The sequence below is a fragment of the Astatotilapia calliptera genome, chromosome 12 (genome assembly GCF_964374335.1).
Source record: "Astatotilapia calliptera chromosome 12, fAstCal68.1, whole genome shotgun sequence".
Classification (NCBI taxonomy): Eukaryota; Metazoa; Chordata; class Actinopteri; order Cichliformes; family Cichlidae; genus Astatotilapia; species Astatotilapia calliptera.
Window position 1 is genome coordinate 24834347 of NC_137433.1, and position 25578 is coordinate 24859924.

Consider the following 25578-nt stretch of genomic DNA (forward strand, 5'->3'; position numbering starts at 1 on the left):
TATGAAAGTCTGTAATAATTTATTTTACTGTAAATCATAAAAAGCCTGACTACTGTTGCCTTTGTTGGTCACAGAGATTAAGCGCAATTTAAAAAGAAAATGTTGTGTCTTGTGTTTTCGTAGGTGGTGGAGACAAACCTGGTGGCCTTCGATTGTCACTGGATCCTGATTAACGAGGTAAGTGCCATGACAGTGTATCATGTACTTTGTATGCTTTGTGTTGACCTTGTTCTTTTATTTATTCTGTGAATACTTCTGGCTGTATATCCAAAACCCTTTTTTGACTCCTATCTTTTGGATATTTGAGAGAAAACTTGGCTCTTTTTGTTTCACATCAGTTTTTACAAAAACACACATGCCATCGGTGGATGACCTTTAAAAGTTCACAATCAGTTCTAGTTCAATGCTTTTTTGGATTAACAGTTGTAGACAAGACCAAACAGTTCACAAAGTCAATTTCCTGTTCCTCAGAGTGTACAGTTATCACCCTGTGTATTTCTCTCATCCGTGTTCATGATCGCTGATCAGAGTGAGCACTGGTCATAAGCGAAACATAATGAAACTTTAATGCTGGCTGTAATTTCCCATTAATTTTGAATAGGAGCCGATCTTTGATCTTGCTTCGCGAGAAATGCCTTTTAGAAAAACAGCAGAATTAGCTACATTTTTTGCGTGTGCGTGTGCATGTTAGGGGGTGTATGTGCACTACAAGCTAATGCAGTGTGTCTTGGCAGCCTCGGGCATTACAATGAACTTGCAGGGCACAACAGGGAGCCCATTCTGCCACACACTAACAAACACACAACCATATACACAAGCAGATACATCGGAGAAGAGCAAAAAGCAGCGTACACGCAATGTGGGACAAAACAAGAAAATATATCTAGATGCTTGAGTGTACTGTAGTTTCTCTCTTTTTCTCTCTCTTCCATTTTCAAGCCTCTAACTGTAGCATAACACTGCTGCTAACTGCTGCTAGTCCTATTATTTGCTCGGTTATGCAAAGAGAGTGTTTCTCTTCATGCATTGGAATGCATGACATCCATTAGTTCTGCAGGACAGCCAATCTTCTTCTCTTTGATGTTTAGTGGAGATTTTGAGACTTTGAGGCTCCAGTAACACTTACAATCTCCCCCAGTACCTTAGATAACCCCTCAACTTTTTTTTATTTATTTATTGTATTTTCTCACTTCAACAGAGTGGAGGAAACCAAGGGAGCCCTGGTTTTTATTCAACATGATTGTTCAGATGTAAAATGTGAATAAATCAGACCAAAACAATGACTCTGTTTTACTTAATTACTTCAGACAGGGCTTTTTATGTCACTTATCTGCTAAATAAAATAGAATGCATATCATAATGTCCATTTCCCATGTACCATTAGGGATTTTGACAAAAGCTTGCTTTTACAAGATGTCTTAGTATATTTTGTTTTTCTGATGGCAATAACAAGCAGCCTGTGAAGAAGACTATCATTATTTAGATGCCTGTTTGGCTAAATACGGATTCAGCGGCCTAATAAACTATACTTTGCTTTCAGTCTGAGTTCTTGGACCAGTCACATAAATGTAGGCTTCTGTTACAAAAAAAAGCAAAGGAGGGAACACTGGTGAAGTCCTGAAACTGTAAGCTGTCATCTGGCAACATTCTAGCCTTTTATTAACTGCTTAAAAATTCTAAACAAAGACCGGTCCACGGCACAGCTGTTCTGTTTTCCTGCCTACAGCAGGAACAGAATAGGTCTATATAAGAGCATGGCTGCATGTTTTACATCTAAAACCAAAGTGGAAATGTTTGGACATAATGCTCAGTGCCACGTTTAGCGAAACACAACAAAACCACACCACAAATACCTCATAACAACTGTCAAGCACAGTGATGGAGGAGGGATGTTTTGGGTTGTTTATGTGGCCTCACAACAAACCCCGTACCCATCTCCTTACTCTTCGTACAGCTTTAGAAATGGCTTATAACCTTTTCCACATTGATAGATGTGGAAAAGGCTTTGTTTTTCATTTGTTCCTGAATTTCGTGGGATCGCAGCATGATGTCTGGCTTTTAAGAAACTTTTGGTCTACTCCACTTTGTAAAGCAGATCCTATTTTAGTGATTTCTTGATTGAGAACAGTGGCAGTAATCAGGCCTGGCTACTGCCACTTTAGTCATATATGACTAAAGAAATTGAACTTAGCTTTCCAATGATGTCACACCAGAGGGGAGTGCAATCACTTTTTCATACAAGCCATGGAGGTTTGGATTTTTTTCCCCAGTAAATAATAAAGACCTTCATTTCGAATGTTTTTGTTATCTTTGTCAAATATTTACATTTCTTTGATTATCTGAAATATTTAAGTGACAAACATACAAAAAAAAACAGGAAATCAGGAAGGGGCCAACACTTTTAGATAAAACCGCGTTTCCAAAGAACAGATTGGAACAGATTGGAATGAATGAATGAATCATTAGGTGATGATAAGATCATGAATACGTTTGAAGCACCGCAGCTAATATAGATTCATTCTCTACAAATTGCGTAATTTGTTTGCTGTCTCCTCTGTTTGTTTTTTTTGTTGTTTGTTTTTTTTTTTCTCCATACAGGTGACCCAGGAGTTCTTTTTTTTTTTCTCTCTCTTCCCCCCCCTTCTCACCGTCTCTTCTCCCCTTTGGTTTTCTTTCTTTCTCTCCCCCTCTTTCTCTCATTCATTCCCCCTGTCCTATTTATTAAAAAAAAAAAAAAAAAAAAAGACAAAGGATGAACTGAAGCTCTGCCATCACGTAATGTCGCATACTGCTGTTTCTGATGTCATTTAGAAAAAAATAAAAAATAAAAAAAAAAAATTGCGTAATCATTAGCTATTCTTTTTGTACTGCCTGTGGTTTGTTACTAATTATAAATTCATAAGCAAAACTCAAGTAGCTGCTTGTTAGTTATTTAAAAAAAAGAAGATAAACCTTTACTTTGAGGGTAGCAAAAAACAGTGGTCAGGCACCTATGACTTTAAAAAAAGCTCATTTCTAAGCAATTTCAGACTTTTGTGAATGACAGAGCTTCTTTGTTTCCTATATCTCTTTCTCTCTCTCACACACACAGTTTTTTTTATGCTAAAAATCAATGCTTACCAAGTCTCCCTGCATAAAATGTAAAAATCAAGACAAAAATATAGTCATAGATTTCTGTGATGCGCACACTATATTCCATTGGCCACATGAAATGGTTCAGAGGGTGTTTAAAATAGATGAGCGGTTAAAATATTTTGTCATATAGAATGTCCTCTTGTACTTCTTCTGTGGAGAATGAATATTCCTATGTGTGAAAGTCCTCTCCATCCCTGTAGATTATTATGGATGAGAGGGTACTGTATGGTTATCATAACTGTGCTTTATCTACAGCCAACAGTCAGACAGCCCCACTGAGGGGGAGTTCACAGTTCATAATTGATCATCCTTCCTTTACCCATCTCCTTTGCTCTTCTCAGGAGAAGAGGATGAGGGGTGTGGGGAGAAGAAGTGATAAGAGATGTTCATGACTTCTCTTTCTCTCTGTTTGCCCCTTACATTTTGGAGGATAACTCCACTATTGACCCCGCTCATTTCCCCATTATTCGTTATTCTTGATCTTTTCTGTGGTCGTTCACACCCGTTTCCTTTTTGTTCTTCTTTCGCTCCATTCGTCTGTCTCTTCTGCCTCTCAGAGGAAAAATGCATAGTAATAAGATGCTTTGAGATTAGCATTTTCTGTCAATTTGGAGCTTAACACGTCACTATGAAAGCCATGTAACTGGAACTATTCGGATTTTCTTTTTTTTTTTTAAATATAATTGCTGGATTATGAGGTCTTGTCCAATTTAAGAACATTCTACAGACTTTCGCATAATTGAACTCTATTAAAGCCTACTGTGTGGTGGTTAGTTTCATTTATTGTTCTTGGAAACAGATTAAGGATACAAAGTGACTCTAACTTAAGGCTGCAATCTCAGCTAAGTTAAAGAACAATTTTATTTGCTGCTCCAGAAGGACTTGCTGGGAGAGAATGAGTCTACATTTGTGCATACTGTGTCCACAGCTTGAAATTGCTCGCTATGACTTCAGCTATCTCATACCCTTGTTGTTAATAAGTGGCTACGCCGAAACTGTCGGATCTTTTTTTTTTTTTTGCCTTGTTGAAGGAAAACGTGGCACCTCTCTCATCCACCTTTCCCTGCATGGCTTGGAAATCTGAATTAGAACACATTTGATCATAATTCTGTCCTTGCTCCTGCCTCATAACTTGTCTGCATAGTGTTGGTGTGTTGTGTGTTTGCATGGTATTTCACTTTGCCGCAGATTTTCTCCATCATCTTGATGCGTTCTTTCTATCAACCTTCTAAATCTAATAGAATTTAAGGATTTAAAGACTTAAAGTACATTTCTTCTGTGGCCGTGTGCTACAACCCTCCCTTTCTTAACACTAACGGCAATAGTTTAAATAATATGATTATTAGTTAAATCCCATTTTACTTTCTTTTACCCTTCTTTGCTTTTTGAAGCCTTTATGGATGTAATGCATTTCTTAAAGATTTAATATTTATCTAGACATTATCAGATATGGGATGTTAGTCTTATCACTTCCATCATGTCTAACATTCACATTGTAATACACTGTGCTTACTGATCTCCTATCACCAGCAGGTAGGCTGGTGTAATACAGCAGACTGTAGTGAATTTTGGGTTATACTTTCTTCTGAGTATTGCTTTGAACAGCTTCATTCATCCTAGTCTCTCTCTTCTTCATGCTCTTTTTTTTTTTTATTCTTTCCTGAAGTGAACATGTGAGAAGACTTAAAGCCAGAGGAGATTATTATGGGCACTGATGGGCTCAGCAGTTGAGTAGCGGAGGACAAACAGAAAACCCCCCCAAAAATAAATAAAAGTAGCTTTCTCCTGTCATCCAAGAGAAATGAAAGGGAAGGGGAGAAATACCATGGGGAAAGAAGTATCTGGATAAGGGTAAAATGGTCGACAAGAATGGGGATAAATTGAACGGATTTGATTTACAGAGTAAACAGCTCATGATGAACTCCAGAAATTAGGTTTAGGGCATTCTGGCTGTCATGACTGACCTAGTGTGTTTAGTTTGAGGTAGCTGGCCTTGGTGTGTAGAATTTAAGCCCACAACACCGACATAAGGACCAAATGATATTGTAATTAAATGCTAATCTTTAAGAGGATTAAAAGGAATGAGTGATAAAACAATCTCACCTTTGTTCAGTTGTTGGTTAGGACTAAAAGACTGAGTAAGTAATTTGAAACTAGACAAAAATGACGATGGGCATGAAAGAGGGAATTAAAGAATTAAAATTTTGAGCTGGTAATTAGATAATGAGCAGTAATTATTTCATGGATGTTTCAGGGTCATTGTTGTAAATCCAACTCGAACCTCACCCCTATTTTAACTCAGTGTTGCAGAGGCATTTAGCGTTGGTCTTATAATGTTTTGATTGAAGAAGTCCATGAAAGGTTAATGGTTAGTGGCCTGAGGGAAGGTTGGGGTAAAGTGAAACTCGTGAAAAAGAGCGAAGTGATTATATGAGGTTAATATCAACTGTGTAGCAGTACCCTCTCCTTCCCGAGACTCTAGGGTTGTAGATGAGAGCATGTGTGTTTCTTCACGCCGGTCTACTGTATGTGCATCCATGTGTCATATTCATTTTGTCTTAGCTGTTAAAAGGCTAACAACTTTCAGAGCACTGAAAGTCACACTGGGTGATGTCACTTTAGTTTATCCCCAGGGAGATCCAGACAAAGAGCCAAACAGAACATGACAAAGGAAGAGGGACAAATCCCTGTTTAGAGGGCAAACCTCAAACCTCCCAATTAAGTGTGTCTTTGTCTCTGTTTTTGCTGTGTGTTGGTTCATCTATATTTGTTTGCATTTGATCCTTTGAGTGGTGCACTCTGGATAATTTTTGTCTACCGATCTTTCTTTGCATGCCCTTGACGGCCTGCTGTGCATCTTAATTCTCCTTCGGCCCACAAATCTGCCTTTTTAGCAATTTTCAGCATTTTCTCTCTGCTCTGGATCTTCTTTTTTTTGTTGGCTTTGTAATTCAGTCCCCTTCAGGGTTTTATGTCTTCAGCTGTTTGGGATTTTTGCCACGTTTTCACCCCTAAGCCAGCAAACGGATTCCTTATTTGGACTGTTTAGAAAGTATATACTTCAGAGCGCAGAGTGTTAATGCAAGGTTAAACATGTTAAGTTGTTTGAGTAATTTGTCAAGGTATAAATTCCATTCTTTTGTTGTTAACTTTTATAAATAATTGAAATCCACTGTAGAACTACATCTGGTTCCAGTAAAATATGACCACAGAGGTAAAAGTATAAAAAGCAGAAACTTGAAAATCAACTTCTAAGCAGAAGCAAATGAATATTTTTGTGTCTGGTGGTGTGGAGATCTAGGGGCCATTGCAAAGGCAATACATCATCCTTATTAGTGCAGATGACACTGGGTATACCAATAAAGTCCATATAAAACAACCTCTAATCACCATTGATCATATCCCATGAGGACTCACGGGTCTTAATGGACGTTAATTACACTCAATTAAAATCCATTCCTATTAGTCAATGAGGTGTGTTATCTATAATATTACCCTTCACTAATACAAAGTGTGTGTGTGATGGATTGTTTGTGCATGTGCATAATCTGAGTCCTTTCAATCCTATCAAGCGGACTCAGGTGCATACACAAGGGAATCATAAGGGTTTTTCATGATTGTACGGCTTAAAAACAGTCTCATAAAAAAAAAAACCTGACTGATTTATGCACAGACTGGCATGGGCACAAAAGACACATGAAATCACACACAAACACAATCACTGCATACACATACAAAGGAAGTAAAAGCTGTTTCAGTTGATGGCAGCATTACCTCCACCAGGGACGATAAACGTCAGTTCTCATCTCATCACCACATGACCCTCTGCATGGAGGATGGATGGAGATCCATGGATGGAGAGCGGGGAAGGAGAGTGTGTGTCCTAGGGCTAAAATTAGCAGTGATTCCTCCCCCAAGGTTTTGCAAGGACATACAGAGTACGTGCAAACGCACATGTGTGCACATAACAAACATATGCGCACAGTCAGGCCAACACGCAGATATTTTTTACCCTTCTCTCTTCCTCTTTCCATAGGCTGACTTGTACCTTTCATATCTAATAACTATTTTTGCATATGATGTAGACAGCTTTTCATCGCTCGGTGTGGCGATAATGAGAAACATAGGGTATCTAAAACAAAGCCTAACTTTTACTTGTTTAGGAATTAGATCTGAGGCTTTTGAGGTGTAATATTCAACCATGTTTTTCTATTTTTGCTTTTATTTTGTGTGCGCAGTTACAGTTCTTTTGTATTTTGTTCATGCTGGCTTTATGTCTGCATAATGAAGTTGTTAATTTCATACCTACATTTACTTCATCCCTTCTTTCCTCTCCTATACCTATTCCTCTATTCTACCCTTTTTCAGGAGATCTCGGACTATGACTTGCAGGAGTTAGTCATGAAGTCTATCGGTCGGCTGACGTTGGTGCGCCAGATGTTCCCAATGCCCCAGAACACAACCCAGCGCTGTGTCAAACACAACCATAGAATTAACACTTCCCTCTGTGACCTTAAAAACCCAAAGGCTCAGCAGCTAGAGGTGAGTTGGCAAGTTATTGATTTTCAGTATTATGTTGAATACTAGCTTAATTGTCCAAATTCTGTTGCTCACTGCCAAGAACACTTTTCTGTTATTTGTGAATTTTTTAAGTAATACTCAAATATGTGGCATGACTTGCATTTGTTTTTGTTTTTTTTTCATACATGTCTTTTATATTTCAAGCTATGAAATAAATAACTTCAAAATCAACAGGGGTTCATTACTCAGAACAGTTATTACACCCATTAAGGAGTTGTGAAAAGAGTGATTGATTTGAGAAGTAGGCTTGCCTAATGTTACAGAAAGAAATCAACAGAGGATTGATTATAACGTAACAGATGACTCACTGAAAAATATGTGTATTCTAATAATTTGTTTTTAATTTTTAGCTGAAAAATTGTGCAGAAACGGTTATTGGCTGACGTACACTCACAGCGAGCAGAAAAGTTGCTCACAAAAACTGTCAACAAAAATCAAGCTATTGTAGGGAGTTGAGATGAGTGGCTTGTGGCTTAGTCTTTGACAAGTTGTCCCCTTCCAGTTTAATTAAATCGGGTAAGAAAAGATGGATGTTCAGTGGGAATACAGTCGAGTCGATGGAAATCTTTGCCCCCAGTCATTGATGACATTGTGAATGAGAATAAGTGACTTTAAATACACTTGGTGTAGCTCTAGTGTATCATTAAATGCAAACCTCTAACACATTCTGCTTTTAATGATGTAATTTTTTTTGTTTCCTTTTGTTTTGACACTGTCAAGGCAGATCGTTGTCATGGTGAAGTTTTACTTGCCAACTTATTGTGCTGAGTTGCATCCTGTTTGCATCGCTTTACCTTTGATGCGTATACAGAAATCCACCTGCTCCAGTCCACCAAGTAGCTGTGCATATATTGTTTTTTTTTCCACATGTGACCACAAAAACCAAGCCATGATGTCCACTCTCTATAGACAAAAAAGCATGGCTCAGTGGCAAACAAAAGATACTTCTATATTTTGATTAAAAATCACAATGGTAAAAGAGAAGAATTGTAAAACTCAATAGCTTTTGATTACAATGCATGTGACTGCTTGATGAGAGTTTGACAAACATAATTTAAAGGAAGCACGAGAAAGAACATTCTCTGGTCTGACGAAAGAAAAGCTATGGACATTTGTATTAGCTATGGGAACTGAAACTTGTATGAAAAGAAGAAAAGATGAACGAAGCCAAACATACATTAGTAAGACATGGTTTAGCAGACTACAAGCCCATTTAACATCTGTGGAGACGCCTGAACAGCCTTTCTTTTCAAATCGATGCAGCTTGACAGGCTCTTTCATAAAGAATTGGAGAAACTGTACAGTTCCTTGTATGGAAAGCTGACAGAGACTTACCCTACACTTAAACCTAAAAGTTATATCTGACAAAAGAATGAACTGAGAATCCGGTCTTTAAGTCGGACGTAATTAGCTGTGTCTAGGCCCAAACTCCGCTGCAGGTCCCTAAGTCAAACAGTCACTGCAGCATCACTGACTAAATTCTTTCATCTGTAATAAAATGATCAGTGTGGCTGCTCTACCAGGTATAACAATTAAGTTTAGCATCCAGACATCCATCAAAACAGAATTCATGAAATTTATGAAAATTAGAAGTTAGCAGGGAGTTAGCTCGCTAGTTTCAATCTAAATATAAATATACCATCTTCTGACTGAGGGATTTCTGAAACAAATTAAAACGTACAGCTCTGCTACCACTTCCAACATAAATGAAGACAGGAAAGTAAACAGCAGTGGCATTTGTAGGGTTAATGAAGTTTGGCTAGTATATAACAATGTGCTAGCGATACAGCTATGTTAGCATAATATAAAAAGTGAAGCTGGAGGATGAACGCTAACTTTTTTCCACTTGATAAAAGTTAACGTGAGGATTCTCAATGGTCAGGGACAAATGCAGTCAATCAGGATGCTGTAAACGGACCAAACTTCAGCCAGGAGAACAACTGCGATAATCCATCAACAATACGAGGTTAGTCATTCATATACTGCTGCATGGGCTGGGCTGTAGTTACATCCTAAGGTTTTTTTAAAACTAAGCTTTAAACTGAATATCCAAAAGTTGATTCTGTTCATCTGGACGTAGCGTTTTCAGTGGAAGAAACGTATCGTCACTCATCCAAGTGACTTCTTCAGTCTCAGTTGACTGCAGGTTTCCCCAATCTTATGAACAGTACATTTGCATAATGTACTGTTTATAATGTAACGTTTCTTCCACTGAACGCTACATCCAGATGAACAGAATCAACTTTTGGAGATTTACTTTCCTGGATGATTGAGAATAAAAACCGAGAGAGGCCGACAGTGATCACTGACTGTTTTTAGGTGCTTGTTGAGATTAAATAGAACAAGATAAAAAGCTTTAAAACATGTTAAAAACACAACAGCCTTATTAAACACAGGGTAGTTTGGGCCCGGAAGCAGGATTCATCATGTCATCACCTAAAGACCGGATATGTTTATAAAAGGGAAATTTCACATTTTGAACTTCCAATAGGTTTCCAGAAAATTTCAGAAATTGTCACTTTTTCATTTCCACTTTAATTTCTCTCTAGAACAGAACAAAGTGTACAAAAAGTAAAAGGATCTTTAATCTAGTACAATGACAACTTTAATTAACTTTCATTTCTAATGAGAAAAATCTTAATTTTAATAATCCTAACAATGTCACCAGAAACAAGTTTTTGAAACTTAAGGGACCACACTTAAATGTATTAAAGTGCACTTGCTTTTTTTTTTTTTCTGTGACTCTCAATGAAGATGATGCCACACCCCAATTTGTGTTTAGCAGCAAAAAAGACAAAAAGACTGGCCATCCATGAAATGAGCCTTATGACCCAAAACTTCCCTTCCCAAACTAATGAGGCAGGAAAGCTAAATAAATAAAGCCTTGGAAAAACAGAGTACCAGGACCTTCATCCCAAAAAGAAAAAAATAAATTCCCAAAGAGAAGAAGGAGTCTGGAGATGCTAGACAGCTCCTTGGTCTGGGTGACAGAAAAATCCTTTCTTAGCCTCCTTTAAATTGGGGCAAGGCAATTATCATTTACTTCGCCCGGTCACACCAAGAAAAGAATGAAGAGATAGGTATGGGAGTAGAGAGATGGGAGCAGATAGGAACGAAGGAAAGTGGATGCAAACACAAGGGGGAGGGCATGTAATTATATGTGGGATGGCTGTATTTAATTTTGACCCATGCAGTAGATTCCAGTATCATTACATATACTGGTTCACACTATGTCTGAATAATGTGGGTTTATTTAAACAGAGACAGAAACTACTATGGGCAAATGTTCCTCTGCCTTGCTCTGTTTTTGCATCTTTTAAACATGCAACAGGTGTTTCAGTATGACATTTAAACATGTCACTTGATCCTAATGCTTTGAATTACAGCAGGCCTCCTGGTTCGATGTTGTCCAGTCATCCATCCATTGTTACTGAGGCTTTTTTTAACCTGTAAAATTAATAATTTTTGACCACATCCTTATGCAGTTTTATGTAAGACCTCACATTTCATTTACAGTACGGCAATGGAAAACACAGAGTGACAGTTTATGTTTCCATCTTCACATTTTGTTTACTATTTTTGTAAATGGCCCCTGGGGTGGCAATACATACGCAATATATGTATTTTTTTTTATTTTTATGTGACTCATCAAGCTGCCATCAAATGAACAGAGAAAAGGGAGCACAGTCTCATTTATGTGTCAAGACAAAAATATCAAATTAAATTAATATGCTGTTGATTTATGTAGAAGCGCAAGACCCTGGAGGAACATGTTTGATGAATGTTAGAATCACATTGAAACATTTGGATATCTGGAAGAGTTTGTTTCTAGACTTTTGCCTACTAGCTGCTTGTAGACATTCATAGAGGAAAGATAAAGAAATGCATGTGTTTATGTAATATAGGTGTCAACATGCAAGTCGTTTAAGTCAAGGGCAATGTGTTTTTGGGTGTCTAGCGAAAAGAGTGATCTCAAAAGTCATGCACTTGCTGCATGCATGTTCATTTCCATATGCAGACTGATGGATGGCTGAATGAAAAACAAAACAATGATGAGGATGAGGAGGACATAAGAAAGAGCGAGTGGGAGAGAGCGAGCTTGAGATTGAGGAAGCAGATCAGCTCAGCGGTCAGAGAGTGGCCCAGAAGCCCAATTTCACACTGCAATGAAGCACATCAACTCAGGCTGACCACACAAGCACACACACTCTCATACAAAGCTTGCTCGGAGAGCCGAAACCAAGCTCCCCACGGAGCAGTAGAGTTTCCCTTTAATTTTAAAAGAAAAAGAACGATAAAGAAAATCACCACGTGGAAGACATAAAACAATGCTGTGAAAGCTAAGATACTTTGAAGGAAGTTAGATGTGAGGAAAATTTGGCATGTCCTTTTGTCCTGACTGTCAGTAAACAATTTGATAAGCAGTAAGAAAGACAATATCTTTTGTTATCCTTTCATCCCCCATGCCAACTTTTTAAGAAACCAAGAAACCTGGTTCTGTCCCTTACATTTTATGATTTAATGTTTTTATTCTGTATGAGGTGTACCTGTAAGCTTGGCTGTTATATACTGTGAGGCTTTGGCCATGAATGTCTGCGTCTGAATTACAATATCCCATCTAATATGGGTGGCTGTAGCTCAGGTGGTAGAGCAGGTCATCTACTGATCGGAAGGTTGGTGGTTCGATTCCCGGCTTCCCCTAGTCTGCATGCCAAATATCCTTGGGCAAGATACTAACCCGAAATTGCTCTCCGATGCATTCATCGGAGTATGAATGTGTGTGAATGTCAGTTGTGCTTGTGCGAATGGGTGTGAATGGGTGAATGCACAAGTTGTGTAAAGCGCTTTGAGTGCTCAGAAGAGTGGAAAAGCGCTATATAAGAACTAGTCCATTTACCATTTAATATAAACAGCTATGTTTTCATAGCTTTCATGTTTTGCTGGTTGTTGTTTTTTTACTTTAACAATATCTGAAGATTATTCAGTGAATAACATCTTTGACCTGAGTTGGAATGAATCAACCACAAGGGTTTGTTGCCATGCAAAAATGGCTAATTATAGTGCTGGGATAAAGTATTTGTCCCTGTCTTTGATTTTTTTAATGTTTGTCTGACTGGCATGTTTCTGATAATTAAAGAATTTGTATTATTAGACAAAGATAACCTAAGCAAATACAACATTTTTTTTATGTGATGATTTCATTTGTTAAGGGAAAAAAGCTATCCAAACTTTCCTGGTCTTGTGTGATAAAAGTAATTAGACCCCCCTTTTAAATCACGAATTAAAAATGTAATCACATTTTTCTAGGCGACATCTATCAGCCTGAAAGGGGTTACAAAAGTATTTGTAAGCCTTTGGAACACTAGCAAACCACACTGAGAGCCATTATCCACAAATAGAGAAAACTTCCCAGGAGTGACCGGCAATGTTCCCTCTAATTTTTCACGTGTCTGAGCGAACACACAAACTCCCTGAGCGGTCCCTTGGACCACTGTGAGCGACATCAGACGTGTGCACTGTGGTCACTCCAGCATCGAATCCATCCAAGTTACATGGTTTATTAAAATAATCAAATTACAGCATTTATGTTAGACTACTTTTAATTAACTGCTTTAGCCCACTTACAATGAAAATGTAAAAAAAATCTAGTCATTGACCTGTGCAGTATGTTAACACTATTGGAAGTAAAAATAACTTGAACTCCAATTTTGAAAACACAACTTTCTTTCTTTTTTAAAAAAAGCTCTGACTTGTATTATGAGTCTGTGGTCTGGGAGAGAGTCTGTAACTCTCTGTCTGCAAAATATAGTATATAATGACCAATGCTGGGCAATTAATTATATAGTTACTTCTTCAAAAAAGTAACTCAGTTTGGCAAACAACAAGGTTTTTTGCAGCTATTTTTTAAATGCAGCCAAGGCATTTTTAAATAAACATTTCAAACTATTTACAGAACAATCAGCTGTTCTGCATCAAATCTGATGCCACACAAATTATTTGTGCCACTCCAAAAAATAATTTCTGTCCACTATGAGATAAAGGAGAACAACAGCCTGATACCTGCAGGCCTGACAACAGGAGATATATCACTCCTGTAACACCTGTAACATTCAGCAGTCGCCTCATTGTTCTGACACACACACAACAACACTATACTACACTCTAACTACACAAGATTTGTGCTAAACGTCAAAAATCTCTCACATCTCAAAACTTCCCCCCGTTTCTTAACAACTAGATGCCACGTTGCCATATCATTTTTTGATTGGTCGACATGGTACTTTTTTGGACGAATAGGAAAGGGAGAGGGGGGTGGAGTTTGTTTTTGCTCACACTCTTTCCAGCGTTTTCCTTATAAAACACAGTTTTTACCGTTTATACCCGCAGTAAATATAAGCAACGATAGTATTCAGGAAGAAAACCAAACATTGAATATTTTTTTAATCACAACTGGGGCTGCCACAAACGATTATTTTGATAGTCACCGATTATTTTTGTGATTAGTCGACTAATCAGAGCATGCATCCATTGGACGTAAAACCTACAGCTTACTTCACAAGCATGCATCTGCTCTCATATAACTATCATTAGCTTACAGCTTTAAGTGTGTAAGGTATGTGCTAACTAAAAATAAAGACAAGATGATAGTTTATTAAATTTTAATGAAATTTGCAGATTGTTTCGGTGAAGTTTAATAAACTCCTTGCTATCTAAAATATAACGGGACACCGGAGTGTATTCTCGAGCATCTCACACTTCTGATAATCAGTTGTCTGCTTGACGTTTATACAGCTGTGTAAAAACTACACAGCAAATCCAGCATGTCCAAATTAACACTGTTGGATTTGATTTCAACACTATTAAAGTGTCTATATGGGTCCACACCAGAGAGTGTTAATTTAACTCTTTTTGGAGAGTTGGTACGTTAACTCTGATTTAGTGTTAAACACCAAATCTGTCTGGAGTTGATAATTTAACACTTGGTGTTAAGAGTTTATATATTAACTCTCAAAGAGGATTTTAGTTTAACTACGTAAGAGTTATCTTCTAATTCATTCTAAAAAGCGGGAATTTTACTGTTCTGAACTTCTAGAAATTTCTTTTGGAAATAAACATTTACTAAAAAGATGCAATGGTTTTTGAAAAACATTTATTCAATGCAGGTTAGAAATTGTGGTGCACAGTTCAGTGCACCACAATTTCAAAACATTTTCTGAAAGATGTAACAGTATACATGTTCTCACTTTCATTAGAATTTTGTTTATCAAAAGGTCTGACATGGTAAATGCAAATAACAGCATTCTCATCACTTATTTCTTCAATACAATATGCATGTCCTTCATTCATCCCTTTGTGGAACTTCAACGCACTTCTGCTCTCCCCCATATTCCATCTTCACAAGCATATCCTGTGCGGAGATTGAATAAAAATTAGTTGACACTAATTAATGGCACAAATAATCCAGTAAACAATTGCAGCACAGTAAAAAAAAAAAAAAAGGAATCCTTTTTGAGCCATTACTTGTGTAAAGTATTTTCCCAAAAGACAAGGACACAGGCAACAGGTAGTACTGAACTAAATGTAAAACCTCAACCTTTTTCATTTTTACCTAAACCGTGTGCACAAAACTCTGGAGGGATCTATGCTAACGTAGAACCCAGTCAGGACGTCTGCTACTGCTGTTTGCTTGTTTTGTTTTGTTTTTTATGGGCGATCGTTTTCAGGCTTCAAGTAGCACCATTATACCAACATTTCACATTCTACACATTGTTTTAGGTGTATTTGACCAAAGGTTTGACTGAAAATTCACATGCAAGCTTTTTTTCAAGGCTGTGGTATTTGCCCGCAAACAATACCTTTCAGCTAGCTAAAACAGAATATTATGCTATCACCGAGCAACATGGCTAATGCCTTTCACACAGCTTTGTATCAACTCCAAAGAGCCACAGAAGTAAAAGCTCATAGTAATAATTGAAACAATCTTTGAAAAAATGACTTACCAAGCATGGCAAACAACTCAAATATGTAGAGCAAAATGTTCTGAAACGGCTTCACTTCAGCTTCGATTGGAGCCGTGCTGGGGGCGGAGTCTGTGAATTTACTCTATTGGTGTCATAGCCCCTGTCGGAGTTCAGAGTTAAGAGGTCAAGAGTTAATGTTTCCATTGTAACACCTCCAGATTTGACATAGAAACACTCATTTTTAACACTCGATTTTAACTACTATCATTTTACACCTCGGAGTTACATTAAAAGAATGTGACTCTGCTTAGAGTAAAATTAACTCTACTTTTGCAAGAAGACTATTAACACCAAAACATTTAACACTTTTGAATTTTCTATGTATAACTTTAATCTCAGCCAAACCGATTTACTCAGGAACAAATAAAATACTAAAAAAAGCCAAACAATAACATTTTTAAGTTATCTAAGTGACTTATATATATTTAACCTGAGTAGCGAAAGACGGTGGTGGGTTTGAAAACGATTTGCCGTGAGTCCGGTGTTCTCACAGGCTCTAGTGAGCCTTGCCCCCGGCTAGCTATCGAGCTAGTGGGTAACAGACGTCTCCAAAAACGTCGGAGCACTTTTGAAAATATGTGGTGTCTTGATAAACTGAGCAGATATTTGAGGTTTATACAGTTACATTCTCGCCTGAAAATATGTTAAACGTTTAATTTTGTGACCCAGAAAGAATAATAAGACTAATATTAAAACAAACTAGCTGCTGCCATTGTTGGAAACTGAGCTGGACTGCGCTATGAATTCTCGGACACTGCTTCTTCTTCGGGGTTTAACGGCAGCTGGCATCCTTGTACATGCAGTGCTGCCATCTTCTGTTTCAGTCCGTTATTACACTCTTAATTCCTACTACTTATTCCTGCGTCTTTTGTGATCTTACAAAGCTTCAAATGACGGGTCGACTATTAAATCAGTCGTCGACGATTTTGATAGTCGACGTAATCGTGACTAGTCGACTAATCGTGGCGGCCCTAATCACAACTCTGGTTTTACGTGGCCTATCAACACAATTTAAAAACTGGTATAAAGTCCACACTTTTTCCGTCAGTTGTTCCGTCTGTCCTGCTCACATCTCCAATGGTTGTACACGTCATTAACGTGGCTTCACTCCACATCAGCCACGCCGCTGTGCTCGCTAAAACACCGGTGTCGGCACATAAGGATGCTGTCATAGCCTGTCAACCACATTGATTAGCTGCATATATACGAATGTGAATCGCATCATTGGCTGGACTATGGGATAAGGTGGCATCATTCTAATCCCATACGGGAGCAGCCAGTCACTTACTGATTAACACTGCAAAACAGAATTGTTAAAAGTATTAATTTTAATTTCAATGCAGGTTAGATTTTTTTCTTTTGTGCACAACACAGATTTCCTGTGCGCAGAGACCGTGCCAGCAGTGCGCAATTGCGCGCGTGCGCTGCTTAGAGGGAACATTGGTGAGCGGTCTATCAGCATTACTCCAAGACCTCATCGGCAACTCCTCCAAGAGGTCACAAAAGAACCCAGAACAACATTTAAAAAACTGCAGGCCCCACTTGTCTCAGTAAAGTCAAAGTTCATGATTCAGCAGTCAGAAAGAGACTGGGCAAAACTGGCATCCATGGGAGAGTTCCAATGAGAAATTTACTGGTGGCCATAAACAATACCAGGGTTCGTTTCACATTTCCCAAAAAATATCTTGATGATCCCCAAGACTTTTGAGAAAAATATTCTGTGGACTAATGAGACAAAAGTTGAACTTTTTGGAAAGTTTTTGTCCAGTTGTATTTTGCCTAAAACTAGTACAGGATTTTTTCATGATAAAGTTCATTCAGAGCTATGGGCATTATGTATTTCCTCGGGCTATCTTTGTCTAATATTAAAATCAGCTTGGTGATCTGAAACGTTTAAGTGTGACAAATATTAAAAAAAACTAAGAAATCAGGATGTTGGCAAATACTTTTTCACAGCAATGGAAGTACTGGGCAAAAAGTTGAAGAAGATTTAAACACTGTGTAGTATAATATATTTTAAAAAAATATTGTGTTCAAAGCCTCTTTTTGGTGTACAAAATGCAATATTAGAGAGATCAAGGCTTCTGCTTGTGTTGTGTGATTGTATTCATTTGTCCATTAATGTGAGTGGATCCACACTGCTTGCTTGCTTTTTTGTGTGTAGGCGTGGATTCATTGTAGTTCATTTATTTTACCCCATTCCCATTTACACAGAGACAAGAGGCTTGGTACTGTACATTACACAATGATCAATCACAGAATGAGTGGACTCCTCCTGTCTCCTACTTGTTTTTGTTTTGGTGTCAATGACCTTTCAGTACATTAATTAATTTAATCTTGAAAGCTTTTTTTTTGTTCTTACTTATAAGAAGTACCCAAAAACAATGTTGGCTGCGTAGTCAGGCTGTATACTGTTGATTTTAAGGAGACAAGGTAATATTTTTCTTTTTTGATCAAGAAGCTGCTGAATTTGTCCGGAAATAAATTGTTTAATTTTAATAGCATTTTAACCTGGAAAGGCTTGGACTGTTTGTTTTGTGAAACTTATTACTGATTACAAGTTTGTCTTTATTTTCTCACACAATTCAAGTTGCATTGCCTTGTTTTATCTTCCTTTTTATGTTTCTTTCTGTAGATCACCAACCGCTACATCTATGATACAGTCTTACTGCTGGCCAATACCTTCCACAGAAAGTTGGAGGACAGGAAATGGCACAGCATGGCCAGTCTGAGCTGCATCAGGAAGAACTCCAAAGCATGGCAGGGAGGCAAGAGTATGCTGGATACTGTCAAAAAGGTATAAAATGGTGAAGAAATTCACACTGTGTTTTTTCCTCTCAAGGCTTACAGGAAGGTGCTTCACCAAGTGTGCAAGCATAATGTGTACTTGGCTGCTCTGGTGAGTCTACCTGAGTATACACAGATGTAGGCACAGAGGTAAGCTGGTTGTTGTTCTGCAAGCAAGCATCCTCAGTTCATACAGTAAGAACTTTTCATATGTGGTTAAAGAGTTGTGAACCTTTTTTAGGGAGCCTACTTGCAACTTATTCTGTTCACTTCATTTCGCAATGTCTTAAACACATCAATTACCATTAATGAGAAGTTCACGCAGTAATGCAGTGCATGTGTCACAGGAGTGCAAGCAGAGACAGTGAAGATGGTGATTATTGGTGAAAATAAACAATAGCTTCCTGACAGGTTGAAACAACCAGAATGGCTAATAATTAGTATGCTAATTTGAGATTAATGGTGCGTGAGGTACGATACATTTAAGACATTAATATGGAGTCAGTACCTACAGCTTCCTGTGGCTTTTAGTCAAGAAAACAACTATATCCTATTAAATCTGATCCCAGTTTAATAAGATCCAGAGATTTGTTTACTGCTAACTACTTCACAAATACAGCCAGCTGTCCAATGTTTGTATCAATTCAATTCAATTCAATTTTATTTATATAGCGCCAAATCACAACAAAAGTCACCTCAAGGTGTATCCACTTAGATTATCAGTGTATCAGTCTGAAAGGTGTCAAAAAGCATTCATAACCCTTTAGAACTCTAGCAAACCACGGTGAGAGCCGTATACTGTTATATGAATGGCAGACAGACCTCGCCATAGAACACCTGTTCTATCACAGAATAAGCCTACGTGTTGCAACATCCAATTCAGTTTCCATAAAACATTGTATTTTCTTTCCAATATTAAAATCATTCATATGAGCTGTTCGCACTAAAGTAAAAAGCACCATCACTTCATGTGGATACCCTTTCGGCGCCAGCTGTGGTCGCAAGGTTGGAGCCGAACAAAAACACCCTGATAATGACTGTGTTTAGTCTGTTCCTTCCCATTCCATGCAAGGCCACCTGGGTTGGCTGGAAAACTGTTTACTTAGCATACCAGGGCGAAGGACACTGTCTCAGCTGAACTCTGGACACGCACACACATACGTATACACTGATATGCACACACTAATTCCCCCTCCCTTTCCAAACGCCTTCGATGCTTGTTCCCTCCTGAGCCCGCGCTGGAATGGTAGCGCTGGGCAGGATGGCTGCTGTGTTTGCTTCGGATTACTCCTCACCCCCCACCCGACCCTGTGGCTTGTCACGTGTTCCATAATGTTGTACTGTGGACATTTATGTGTTTTTTTGTGCAGAGAAGTTTTTTTGTTTCCTATTCTCATGCTGTCCTCCCAGGAGCCCAGCATGAGTAGAGGTCTCTTTTTTTCCTCTTGTACTTTCCCATTGTAGTGTATATTTCAGTGGTTTTTTTCTGTAACGCTACCGATCTCTGACCTGTATCCCCATGTGATGTCTGTGTTGTGTGTGTAAGGTCCGGGGGGGATGGGGGTCCTATTTCACTTCAGGGCAACCTGCACGTGGCGAATAAAGCCTTGATTGATTGAAATCTGTGGCATGTTAGTTCAGATAGTTGTGCAGTCAGTGAAGAGCAGAATAGATCTAGGCTCCTAAACTTATAGCCAGCTTGAACACAGAGTTTGTCTTTAACTGTGTTTGCATTAATTCAGAGTAAGTCAGGACGCAGTTCAACAAAAAAACGAACCAATCCAGTTTAAGATGAGTCACATGCTGAGGTTAATAAACAGCTTTTGTATTTACAACTGATGGGTTTTCAAATCCAACACCATTGCACCCAAATGTGCAACTTTAAAACCATACAGACATACATATAAAACCTTACAGACTGATTCGAATGCAGAAATGAAACAGATTCAGATTCACATGCTATAAAAGTAGCATATCACTAGGTGCTAAGACGAAATACAAATTAGTGCACAGCACTCAATAATAGACTTGCTCTCTTAAAACATAAAAAGAGCAGTAAGGCACCACAGTTTTTTATTGCAATACCTTCACCAGAATATAAAAAAGGCATATTACACTGTCATTATGTATATAAAAAACAGAGCCTAACCATTTGTTTAACAAGCTAAAAAAGTGTTTGCTGTTTTCTGACATTGTCCATATTTCATTAGCATTCATTTCCCAATGGCTATGAGTATAAAACCCTCCAAATTCTGCTCCTGAGTTGAATGCTTGATCAATTTCATTGTGCAGAAGAGGGTCATCAAAAATGTTTAGACCAAATCTATTGTGTGATACACCCTGTGAACCCTGTGTTCAACTCCTACAGGAGAAAAGAGGAGCACAGTTTCTGCATGCTGAATATCAATTTCTTTTTAATCTGTGTCCATCACACGATCCCCCATCTCTCACGCAGGCTGTGACAGTCTGCATATTCATTCACTGGAGATTTTTTCAGTAGCCCTAGTGTGTGTTGAAGCATGGACAGCCCAGACTGTAAATTCTTGACTGTTTTGTCTTCATCAAAACATTGGCATTTACTCATGTCCTGAAGTGCTTTTGGATTTAGACCATCAGTTTTTTAACATTTAGAAATTATGAGGTACCAGACACACTAGATCAGCATGAAGTATCCCACACTGTAGGCATCTGCAATATATACATTCGGATGCTGTGCTAAGAATAATGTTTTGGACATGGATCCCAAGGGTTGCCAATGAGCTGTGTCCACTGCAACTCCACACCCCCCTGGCATCTCAATGCTTTTTACCATCAGTGCTGCCTGCATTTCCTTCTCACATTTGAAATCTCTGCGTTATTTCATAATATTTCAGTATTTGCGGTGTCACTGTCTTTGCCAGATACATTTATTTATTTGTTTATTTGTTATTAATGAGCACAATTCCTGGCTTTGAGACACTTTAGAAAAGGCCAAATCAGTGTGAAAATGCCGAGGAGCACTTGTAACAATGCTCAAAAGTAGGGATGTGTATTGATAAGATTTTCACGATTCCGATTCCATTTTCGATTCTGTTTAACGATTCGATTCTTTATCGATTCTCTTATCGATTCTTTTTAAAAAGGAGAACACTAAGTTCGATTAGCTTAGAACTTTGTTTTATATTTTCTCTTTGAACAAGATAGAAATTTAGGAGTAACATGGCCTTATAAACCCAACAGTGAGATCCTAAGAGATCCACAGCCTACGGCTCTTCAATGGGGTGTCACAGGGTCCCCAGGAAAAAAAATTGTAAATGTAAAATAAATATTCTTCTGTAGCAATAACAAAGTACTGATGAGTTTTCTCATTTTCTTATTTCATCTTCAGTTTTCCAATTAATTTCAGATTTAATTTGATGTTTTTACATTGCAGTCACTACTTCTAGTATCTGACTAATGCTTGGATATTTTATTAGCCTGTTTATATTGATTTATGTTGTAATACCAACACTATAATCTGTGATTAATATTGGAATTTTATTCAAAATTTTACTATCCCAAGGACAGCCAGGAAAATATTTCTGTTATTTTTTTTTAAACAATCCATCTATTTCATCACTCTCCTGCAGTATGCACATATGTGTGTATATGCCAGTTTGAAGAAAATAAATCTTTGTTTAAATAATCATCCATCCATCCAGCCAGCCAGAAAGTACTTGGCGAGAAACCACACAACCCCTACAAACACAGGGAGAACAAACTTCACAGAGTTTACATGTCCCCTGCCAGATGGTGTATTCAAACCCAGGATAATATTAATCATAGTAATAATAATGATAACAGCAATAATAATAATAGTAGCACTGTTGCCTCACAGCATGAAGGTCCTGAGTTAGACGCCATCATCTGGCCTGGGGCCTTTCTCTGTAGGGTTTGCATGTTCTTCCCATGTTTGTGTGGGTTGCATGTTTGCACTTACTGTTAATTGGTGATTCTAAATTGCTCATAGGTGTGAATGTAAGTGTGAATCTTCATCTGTCTCTCTGACTTAGTCCTGTGTCTATCACAAGTTTAAGACAGGTTGACTGAATTGTTGACCTGTCCAGGGTGTATTCTGCATCTTGTCCTATAGTAGCTGGGATAATAATAATAATAATAATAATAATAGAGATGGACCGATCCGATATTACGTATCGGTATCGGTCCGATACTGACCTAAATTACTGGATCGGATATCGGAGAAAAATAAAAAATGTAATCCGATCCATTAAATATCACGAAAGCACCTCACAAAACTTGCAACACGCCGTAACTCACCTCAGAACGTTAGCACGTTGGAGCAGTATGCATCACGTGATAGAGCGGCTGTGGCATGCAGGACCTGTTGGTGGTCTGGATAGCATGTGGAGCTTCGCTAGCAATCCGGCATTTCATCTCCGACAAAGTTATCCCCGAGAGAAGTAAAGCAAGTGTGTAAGTCCATCTCTGAATGTAAAGCATTCCTGCGTTAAGCTTAACAAGCGACTGCCTCTCCTGCTGCTACTTCAATCATGAAACTGCTTAATGATCAGCTGATCGGCTTTTCTGTCGGGAGTCCGTCTCTTTTGTTTGTTTTTGGCCCACTTTGCACCAGAAAGAGGAAACCAGCGGCTGAACAACAGCAGCACGTTTAAGCTTGATAAGCTGTTGTTAGAATTTATTTAATATTACTTTCTACACCAGGATCTTTTTCTACGTAGCTGACGCTGGTAACTGTGCAGGGGCGGATCTAGCAAAGTTTAGCCAGGGGGGCCGACAGGGCATTAACAGGGAAAAGGGGGCACAAAGACATACTTTTCTTTCTTATTCTCATTTAAAATGTCTAGCTTTAATAAATAATTATCTGACACCCAAAGTTTTAATTTGATGTAAAATGAATAGAAGTCAATTACTGTATATAGTAACTATTAAGTCTAATATATATACCCTAGTAAGCTATAGTACTTTTTCCTTTGGGAAGGTACCATCTGTGCAGTCTGCAATTTTGTTGAAGAAAGATGTTGAATCTATTTAATATTTCTTGAAAAATAATTGATTTCTGTGCATTTTTTTTCACACTGCATCAAATTAAGGTTGATTACGTCGATTAAGCATCATGAGGTGGAGCGTGAGGGGTGGTTCCCTATTTTTTATTTATTTATTTTTGTTGCTGGGAGTTGGAACCCTATTAGTTAGGTTGCTTAATATTTACGCTAAGTACTCTTTAAAATACCAGAATAGGGAGGATGGTGTAGGTTTAAGTTTATTAGATTGATCAGTATTGCTGAACTATGAAACATTTTTTTTTTTGCATACAGGTATAACAGATTAGCTTTAGTGTAGTTGTTGTTTTAAACTTGAGTATGAACTTATACAAAATGCAGCAAGATATTAAAAAAAACCAAGTTTTGTTGATTAAAAAACACTATATCGGATTCATATCGGTATCGGCAGATATCCAAATTTATGATATCGGTATCGGTATCGGACATAAAAAAGTGGTATCGTGCCATCTCTAAATAATAATAATAATAATAATAATAATAATAATAATAATAAATGTTATGAATCAATCTCTTTCAAAAAAAATCAAATGATATTTATCCTTCTTTTTGAAACAACAACAACTAATCTGCAATTCAAGACACCTTTTTACAGCTCTTATTTTTCCTTGGCTGAAACAGCAAGATGTAGTCATAGCTAAATTGACTAATACGTTAGAGTCACCTGTAACTGAAGAATGCGAATGGATAAGGTTCTGAAAAAACTCTGTCTTAACTTTTATATTGTTCTGATCACAGAGAGATCAATTTTTTTATCAATAAATCTAATGATAGCTTTCTACCTTTGTCCTGAGTACACCTTAGACACAAAGTGATCGTGCATTCAAAGGACTGCATGAACAAAGTAAATCCACCAGTCGGCAATTTCTTCCCAGTTCCTGCATATTTGGCTTTTGGCAGGTAGAGGACTTCATTCTGCAGTTGTGATTTTAGGAATCTCAACATTTCACCTTGAGTTTACGCGTGGGTTTGGCAACACTTTCATCACTGTTAAATCCAATTGGATCAATGCCCCCTGTTTTGATATCAATAATAAAAAAAAAAATACTCCAGGGATGACAGTTTGACTGAATGATGAAGCCAAGTGAAATGCTAATTTAGGATTAGTGTCAGACAATAATAAATGCAGCGCAATGGCTTTCATATCTATCTCTGCACTTCACCTTGCGATCAGGCTGGGGTTTGGCAACACTTTCATCAGCCAGCCCCGGCTGCTAAACCAACCTTGATGACTGTCTCAGCAGAGCTCTGTTAAAGAGCCCTAAGCAGTAATAGAGTTGATTTCAACAGCCTGGCATCAGTTCCATTTCGCACTGTATCAGCAGTGTTCTTTACTTGCTGTGCGTGGCTGTGTGTTTAATCAGTGTTTTGGTATGTGGGGCCAATAGGGTAATGATAAATACTAATTTGCAGGTGTTGATGAGGAGCTCTATTGATGTTGTTGTCTGGTGTTCATTGACAAACTCAGAGTGGAGAATAAATGCTGCTGTTACACCTGAAGTGCGTGTTGTGTTTGTGCTTAGAAGACTATGTATTGCCTGCTACATTTTCACCTTTGAATCTCTGCGACATAAACTGTTAAGGTTTAGGACTCATTTTAAAATTTTATTGATTACTTTAAAGGCATTGTAAGGCCTGTGACCCAGCCCCTACATCTTCTGCAGCACCTGGGAGACTGTTTTCAAATCTAGGCTTAACGATTCTCAATTTATTTTTGCTGTTATTATAACACACATACGCTGTTACTTTCATCTTAGTTCTGTCAAGCATCCAAAAATTAAAAAGTCTTTTTTTTTTTCATTTCGCTGTTATTTTATTTCTCTTCTTAGACTTAATAAAACATCTTTTCCATCCAGGTTCTCCTAAATGACTATTAAGGGCTCAGTTTCAACCTCAGCTGTTGATGCAGAGATGTAAACATGCAATATACTGAGTGTGCGTCTAAGTACGTGCACTCATCCCAGGTGAATAAAATATTTACATAGATTAGTAAT

The 25578-nt window shown here is 37.9% G+C and overlaps 1 protein-coding gene and 1 long non-coding RNA gene across 3 annotated transcripts in view; one reads left to right on the top strand and one right to left on the bottom strand.

Annotated features, from left to right (window-relative positions):
- The window catches only part of grid2 (glutamate receptor, ionotropic, delta 2), a 548182-nt gene that overhangs the window by 375863 nt on the left and 146741 nt on the right, over window positions 1–25578 (top strand). For both annotated transcript variants that reach the window (XR_013912448.1, XM_026188535.2), the window contains exons 5-7: window positions 124–177; window positions 7504–7677; window positions 18373–18534. Coding sequence is in view for 1 of the 2 variants with exons in the window: in XM_026188535.2 (XP_026044320.2) it covers window positions 124–177; window positions 7504–7677; window positions 18373–18534 (390 nt within the window). In the remaining variant the exon portion in view is untranslated. The remainder of the gene's footprint in view (window positions 1–123; window positions 178–7503; window positions 7678–18372; window positions 18535–25578) is intronic.
- LOC145432170 (uncharacterized) lies at window positions 14910–15843 on the bottom strand. Its single transcript, XR_013912451.1, has 2 exons — window positions 15717–15843; window positions 14910–15124 (listed from the first exon to the last, which is right to left on the bottom strand). It is a non-coding gene; the product is annotated as an uncharacterized LOC145432170 (long non-coding RNA).